The sequence below is a fragment of the Frankliniella occidentalis genome, unplaced genomic scaffold (genome assembly GCF_000697945.3).
Source record: "Frankliniella occidentalis isolate FOCC.00 unplaced genomic scaffold, Focc_3.1 Scaffold3, whole genome shotgun sequence".
Taxonomy (NCBI): Eukaryota; Metazoa; Arthropoda; class Insecta; order Thysanoptera; family Thripidae; genus Frankliniella; species Frankliniella occidentalis.
This window is the reverse complement of record NW_026267133.1, coordinates 2,325,310-2,333,347: the sequence shown is the minus strand read 5'-3', so window position 1 is coordinate 2,333,347 and position 8,038 is coordinate 2,325,310. Positions and strand designations below refer to the sequence as shown.

The 8,038-nt window shown below is 47.0% G+C and overlaps 1 protein-coding gene across 2 annotated transcripts in view; it reads left to right on the top strand.

Moving 5' to 3' along the window:
* Positions 1-3,494: 3,494 nt before the first annotated feature.
* LOC113211869 (uncharacterized) overlaps positions 3,495-8,038 on the top strand; it is an 8,591-nt gene continuing 4,047 nt past the window's right edge. The window contains exons 1-2 of one of the 2 annotated variants that reach the window (XM_026430388.2): positions 3,495-3,622; positions 4,899-5,281. In XM_026430388.2, coding sequence (XP_026286173.1) covers positions 3,575-3,622; positions 4,899-5,168 — 318 coding nt within the window. In that variant the 5' untranslated portion in view covers positions 3,495-3,574 and the 3' untranslated portion in view covers positions 5,169-5,281. Of the gene's footprint in view, positions 3,623-4,898; positions 5,282-8,038 lie in introns of those variants that run through there. The other variant, XM_052267211.1, reaches the window with a different exon arrangement.

Genomic DNA, 8,038 nt, shown 5'->3' with positions numbered 1-8,038 from the left:
AAAAGAATAATAATAAATATCACAAAGTTTAGGTATTCAGCCAAAATTTTCAAGCTGAAAGTATGAGAAAGAATTGTCCCTCTTTTTACACATGGGGATTCAAGTCAAGAAAATCATCTTGAGGGAAAATGTTAAAAACCTTTTGTTGGCAGATGTTTAGCTTTTAGACAGTCCCAAAGACTCTCTAACAGAAGGAGTAAACGCCGCCCCCAAAAGGAAAAAAAAAACAATCCACTTTTTCTGGAAACACGACAATTTTTTCCGTTTTTTTTTTCCTGGAAAAGATAGGAAATTTTCCAAAAATTCTCCATTCTACTTCACAGGATTAGGCGATACACATAAATCTAAATCACACCAGGCGCTGCAGTGCCTTTGATATACTTCGAACGGTACTCGTCGTAAAACTGGTCCACTATAGCATCACGCGTCGTGCGCGGCGGGAGGCGGCGGGGGGCGGCGCGCGCGGGTCACTGACTCGCGGTCTGGTCTGCAGGCGGAGCAGCAGCGCGTCCCGCGGGTCACGAGCAGTGCGCGCCGCGCGGGTGTTGTGATTGGGGACGCCGCCGTGGCGAAAGGGCGTCGCGACGCCGCAAAGCGTCGCCGGACAATTAGTTAGAGGGGCCTAATTATTCAACTTGACGCGCCCGCCGGCCGGGCTACGCCGGCCCGGGACGGCTGCACTGGACTGGACACTGGTGGCGGGGGCCCGCCGGTAGGTCACTTGGCGGCCCGGGCCCGGGCCGGCCGCGCCGAGGACCGCATTCAGGCTCGTTTCGCATTCAGAGGCGGACGAGTGGTGGACTGGAGCCCGGCTGGAGGCCCGCCGGAGGCTCCAGTCGAGAGAGCAAGTGCGAGGCTTCTCAACGCATCTGCGCCAACACGGGCCTGCGGTGACTTGTCAAACAGTTCACGGCGGTAAGAACTGAGCGTTATGAGACAGTGTACACCTAATTTCTGATTATTTGTACGAAAAAGAAAACTATATTTGGAACTTCTTCAGACAAAGTCCAAAGTGAGGATTATCTCACTAAAAATTTTGGATTTTTTTTTTTATTTGGCAGACTTCTACAAAACCTTAGGAGTACTCCTTAAAATTTCCGCCTCTTCCTCAAAAAATTAGACACTGTTTTTAACATGTTATAAGTTCTTCTGAAAAACCTCTAAATAAAAAGCTGGAACACTTTTACTTTTGTTGCTTATTCTCACGAGGCAACCTACACACACAAAATACCCACTGAAGGTTTTTTGCCGAGAAATTCTTTAGACCTGCTCTATCAGGGTTACATTTTAAAGTCGTAGGGAAGCCGTTCTGGTTTGTTGTGTGTGTTGCGTTGCCGGTATAGTTAATTTGGAATGCTTGGGCCGAATAACTTGACGTCACGCTGCCCCGCCCTCGTTTCCCCTTGGCCCGGCGTCCCCGTCGCACATCTTGATCACGCCCATAGCGGCAGGCCGCGCGCCGCTGCTGCACCGAGCGCACACCTTTGTCTTTGAGGACGCCCCGACCATTGAACGGCCAAATTGCGTTACACATCGCCACCGTGCGACTAGCAGACTGTGAAATGGCGCTCCCCCCGGCCGCCGAGCCTACAGCGCCGTATCTCCGCCGGCCAGCGCCGCCAGTTGGGCCCTTCTCGTGCCCGCCAAGGGCCGGCTGCACTCCGCCACCGTCTGGCGGACATTCAAATGGCTCGATAATCAACCAATTCAGGCGACCGCGGTCTGTTCCCTCGCGGCGGATCGCGCGGCACAGGACCGTAAGCTTTTTGTTTCTGTCCCCTGCTAGCTCCTGCTCGCCCCGTCCTTCCATCCTACAGACAGAAAAAGGGAGATCCTTACCTACAACTCAATATTCTGATCAATACATTTGCCTCCCTCACGGAAGCACTGTAAAACCTAGGTTTAACTGTAAAATGTTAAGTGTCGGTATAGTCTCCGCCAAAAGACGGCCAGAATTCACTAGTTTTAACACACATTGAAAGCAATTGGTAGTGCCTGATTTAACATGGGAGCGTAAACACCAAGTAGTCATGCCTCACTCGTTAGATGGCCACAGACGTTATAATACAGCTAACTTTCTGTGCCAAAACAGGTATTCGGTACTAAGGCACGTTATACCCCTTTTAAGGTAAAAATAAAGAGCAATCAACCCTCTGTCATATCAATTGGAAGAAATTATTTTGGCCTTTCCGGGTCCAGGGCACTTTCGGCGGGCGGCCTGCCATGCGGTGGGCTGGGCTGGGCTACTAGGCGACAGCACAGACACATCAGGAATTTATTAAAAGCAAACAGAGCAGGGGAGCAGGACGGGGCGCTGTGCTGGTGGCGCAGCAGGGCGGGGTGTGGCGGGGAGGGAGGTACGGCAAGGGCGCAGTCCTCGGGTTGGGGTTGGAATTATCCAGCGACAGTCCGAGAGAAACTCACTCAAATGGCAAAAATAAAAATACTTGGTTCCTATTGGCGCAGGTGCCCAGTCGTGACAACCAACTCCTGGTTGTGGTTATCGAATTCTCGGTTCCAGCTATCGAATTTAGCCTATCAGAGTCAGATCCACAAAGTCATTTTTTTCGTGAAGGTGTGATTGTATGTATTCGTGTGTAGGGACGTATTTCTCTTTGTGCACATGCACCAATATTGAGCTTCTGAAGAAGGCGTTTAGAGTACTGACCACACTGTGGAAAAAGTGACAATGCTTTGCTTTTATTTTTAGTTCCATTCGGTTCCATTCGCACGAATGTGCGGTCATGACACTGAAATCCTGGTTATGGTTAAATAGGCTGGAAGGGGGAGTCAGGGGGTGATCGAACACGACCATTTGACAATTTCTAGTCGCGCGTGTTACTGCCAACGCCAACCGATGACCTCTGGCGTCCCAGACTAGGAGAGCTGGTCGTATTCTTGCCTTTCCATTGCTGGCACTGATTGTGAGGTGCAAAGCAGCTGAGTGATTGACACCTGTTATAGAAGTGCACTCAGAAAACCTTATCTTTCTCGGAACGAAATCATAACTTCATCTTAACTCACGAAATTTTCGTCGAAACACAAGTGAACAAGGCAAACAGCGTAACTACCTTTTACCAACGTAAATACTTCTGCAAAATTCCTTACTTGACCGATAACTTTTACACTACTACACATGACCAAAGTAACTATCTTAACATTTTTTACAGTTAGTTGCTTTTATTTTACTTTGACTCACTGGACCACGTGCGTCTCAAACGACAGTAAGACAATGAGCGTACTTTTTAGTTGAGACACGTTAAGGTTCCACACTTGTAAGTGTGAGACATGAATTGTTTCACACTTAACTGCGATACACGTGTGGCATTGCTGCAGAAGGTGTGCCACACTTACACTAAGTGTCGTGCCTTATCAGCAGTGATGTGCATGGTCACTGGTGATATGCACGTAAACACACCTGTTGCAGTTGAAGTGTCCTTGTGTAATAATGAGAGACGATTTGAAGTGGTCTAGCAAACAGCAAGATCACTGAGAAGATCACCTCCGCCTATAAAACCATCCGCTCTCAGCCAAAGACGTATCAGTGACCAAGCTGACTTCGCCACTTGCAGCAATGGCTTCCAAAACTTTCATTCTCTTCGCCGCAGTCGCAGTCGCTCTGGTAAGTGCCTTGACAACGACTGCAATATTCGAAATATTTCCGGAGTGAAAAATATCTTCGCAAATTGACAACATTTATTGGAAGTTTTATTTACGAAATATGTTGTAAATGTGCGACAACTAATTCTTGCTTGTTGAACGATTTTAAGTCGAGATAAAGAGGCTGTAAATTTGCAACTACAAACTATAATTTTACGACACACATCATTGAAAATTTTCCGTGACCAATTAATATCTCACAGTATTTCACAAAGAGATTATTTTATTTAGACTTGACCCTTTTTAAAGGGGTTAGAGCTAAATATGTACATGTTTTTTACTAATCCAAATACTTTGAGATTGACAGAAACAGTATATTTCATTGAATACACTGTGCTTTCAAATGTATTGACAATTGCCATTACTGGCAATGATAGTACTACGTTTTGGGGCAATAAAACGCCTTTTTGGCAATGAACGGAGCAAAGGCAATGGAACAAAAGCAACCTTTCCAGTGAAGTCGGCCATTACCATTCCAAAGGCAGTAGCCATTGCAAATTTTGGCAATGACCGATTCAATGCTGGAAGAGTATTACTTTTGTCCCATTGCCTTTAGCAAGATATTGCCACAAAAGGAAGTATACTTTCATTGCCTTGTGAAAAACAGTGAACTGAAAGCATAGAAATTGGCTGATCTTTGAATTCTAATCAAATTTGAATTGATCAAAAGGCAAAGTAAATAGGACTGACTAGACATGCCTGGTGAAATCGGCCTTTGAGGAATTACGCCGCAATGTAGACAACTTACAGCAATTTATTTGGTTTAAGATACATATTCTTTCAGCTGTTTTTAATTATAATTTGTATGTATAATTATATTTTGAATTTCATAGTAAATTTTTGTTGTGATGTCATGTTTGACATGGTGCTACACTGCAATCGAAATGGGCAAATGGGCGGCAGCCCCCTGGCATTTCAAAACTATCCAGTTATTTGTGATTCAGATTTTCTGTCTTGACATTTTATTGAGTTATTCTAAAGATTAGTGTCTGACAATCGATTTCAAAATTACATTAGTGCGGTCATTGACATGAACTTTTTGTAATGTCACAATGAAAAAAAATCTTTGGCAAATGACACGTTTTTCGTAGGGGTAAAGGTCCAATCCAATTTCATTCCATCTATTCGAACCACCACTATATGCATTTGTTTTCCCGTATCAAAGATATCATTGTTGATCACATGTATGCAGTCGGCGAATCGAATCGATTCTACCTAGTAATTTTTGCTTCTTGCAGCTGAGCGTTGCCACCGCGAAGCACTGCGAGGGCGGGAGACTCGACATCCTCGAAGCGATGATGGACGTGTGCTCGAAGTACGTCACAGGCTCGCGCTGGTTCATTCCCTCCCTGTGCAGCGGACAAGTTATCAACGAACTGGAAAAACAACCTCATTGCTCAGTAAAGGACGCTGTGAAACTAATGGGTGATTGTTTCGGAGGCGCAGCCGGAAGAGACAAGGCCGAGGCTTGCCTCCAGAGCGCTATTGACAGCGGAGTCTGTTGTTAACCACCGAATTTTACAATTTTGTAAATATAAATAAAATAAACTTACCAATGTGTGGTACTACACTTTAAAGTGTGACACGCATGGCATTGCACTAAGTGCTTGTAAATTTGCAATTTTGAATTGAAAGTGTGCGACATATCTTCCATGGAAAATTTTCCTGTCCAGTACGACAACTTTCAACAGTGAATAAATTTCACCGAGAGTAGACTCTCTATTTTTGCGCCGCAGGGTAGACACAGCAGCAGGTCCCTCCGCGTGGTCACTGGTGATATGCACGTAAACACACCTGTTGCAGTTAGAGTGTCCTTGTGTAATAATGAGCAGACGATTTGATCGACGGGTCCTATTAACGTTGTCCGATCTCCCCGCGACGCTCCAACGTCGTCCGATCTCCCCGCGACGCTCTAACATCGACCGATCTCCCCGTGACGTTCTAACGTTGTCCGATGTCCTTTTGCCGCGCGCTCTGCAGCGCTGTCCTCTTTTAATTACCAGTGGGGTAATATCGGCAGTAGAGGAAAAGTGAAAACTGCTATGTGTTCCTCAATCTTGTAGGACCACCTGGAAATTTTCACTTTTCCTCTACTGCCGATATTACCCCACTGGTAACTAAAAGAAGACAGCGCTGCTGAGCGCGCGGCAAAAGGACATCGGACAACGTTAGAGCGTCACGGGGAGATCGGTCGACGTTAGAGCGTCGCGGGGAGATCGGACGACGTTCGAGCGTCGCAGGGAGATCGAACAACGTTAATAGAACCCGTCGTGATGTGGTCTAGCAAACAGCAAGATCACTTAGAAGATCACTCCCGCCTATAAAACCATCTGCTCTTAACCAACTCCTGGTTGGGGTTATCGAATTCTCGATTCCAGCTTTTAAATTTAGCCAATCAGAGTCAGATCTACAACACAGTCATTTTTTTCGTGAACGTATGATTGTTTGCATTCGTGTGTAGGGACGTATTTCTCTTTGTGCACATGCACCTGTATAATATTGAGCTTTCGAAGAAGGCGTTTAGAGTACTGACCACACTGTGGAAAAAGTGACAATGCTTTGCTTTTATTTACAGTTCCATTCGCACGAATGTGCGGTCGTGACACTGAACTCCTGGTTGTGGTTATAGAATACTCGATTCTAGCTTTCAAATTTTAGCCCATCGAACAAAGTTGATCCCCAGAACAAAGCTTTTTTTTTTTCGTGTATGCCAATAAGCGTTACAAAAAACGCTGTGCGGTTTGTAACGGTGTCGCGCCACACACAGGGCCCACGACGACGACAGAATGACGGTGACAGCTAGAGTGGCGCATGGCCGCGCGGTTAGGGGTTGACGGGGTGGGCGGGGCGGACTGCGTCGTAATGACATGGAAAACATTGGTCTGCGCGCGGCGCGCGGGCGAGGCGCGGGCGCGCTGCAAGTCCTCGAGGGGGTGTTTCGGATCACCCCCCCTCTCTCTCTCTCTCTCTCTCTCTTCAACCCCACCCCGCGCTGGTGACACGCCGCGCCACGCCCGAGGCAGTGACATTAAGTGACATTATCGCGCACTGTTACCACACATTCAATTAGCGGGGGAAAGCAATCAGCTGCCGTGCTACCCGCACAAAAAGAGAGAGGGGCGCTTCATAAGCAATAACAAAATATAACAAGACGGTATCAGTACTCATGACTTTTAGAATTGTTTAGACACATTCTTACGGTTCTATCACAACAAAACATACCAACGAGGTTAAAGGAAAGCTGAAAAAAAAAAAATTATTGTATTGCGCTGTTTCTAAAAGTCCATTCGTAACTTGCCCATTTCTCAGATATGTGATTGCAGAGTGACACAGTCACGTGGTATAGTAGAGGTCCTCGCCGCTCGCTTTCATTTTTCAAATGCTCCAACCCCGGCAACCTTTTTTATTTTACCCCCCTTTCCTCCAAACACTGACACGCCGACCAGAGTTCTGCATCCCGAGGTGCCAACGCAGGGGCCACACAGCCACATCCACTCAGTCGGCAACGATTAATATTGTTGCACCCTCCACAGGGCCGGGGCCGTCCGCGCCGCAAAGCCTTGACAAACTGAGAAGCCATACGTGTGCGTGTGCGTGTGTGTGTGTGTGTGTGTTCGCGTGTGTGTGGGTGTGTTGAAAAAGGAGGGGGGGGGCGTCGCTCATGGGCAGAGCCATGGGGCTACCGCGCGCAGGTTTCCTTTTATTTATTCGACTACTTCCACACGATCCATTTGTCACCAAAGCCTTCGCTTGCCGCCACACATTCTATCACACGTCCCCCCGCGCACGTGGAGAGCAGCGAGCGCAAACGCGCGTCCCTCAACCCTTCAATTTCCCTTCATTTTTTATTCCGCCCCCGTCCCCTCCTCCTTCGTCCACAAAACAATCGTCATTGACGACCGCGACCGACATACCGGCCAATCGACCATCGTAGTGGTCACTGGCACAGCATCATCACAACCACTAACGGCCATCACCATCATCACAAGTCGTCAAACATGAGAGTAGTAAGGGTGTGTGATCCCAAACAGCAAAACCTAAACTAAGTAGTATTTGCAATTTGCGTGTTGTCTTTTTTTTCCCTGAAAAGGAGGTTGCAATTGATAAATTGTTGCAGAATACAATGGGAATTGGAGAGAAAAATATCAAGCAAGGGCAGCAGCAGAACAGCCAGAGGAAAAGAGAAAGGCAGCCAGAGAGGGAGGAGTGCTGGCGGGAAGCAAGAGGAAAGGTTTGTTTGGGAGAGGGAGCGAGAGAGGAAAGAGAGAGGGGGGGGGTAGATGAAGAGAGACAGAGAGAAAGGCCTCCCAAAAAATGGAGGCACTCGGCGGCGACATTTTTAATTCAACAGGAACTAATAGGCATGAAAAATGGAAGT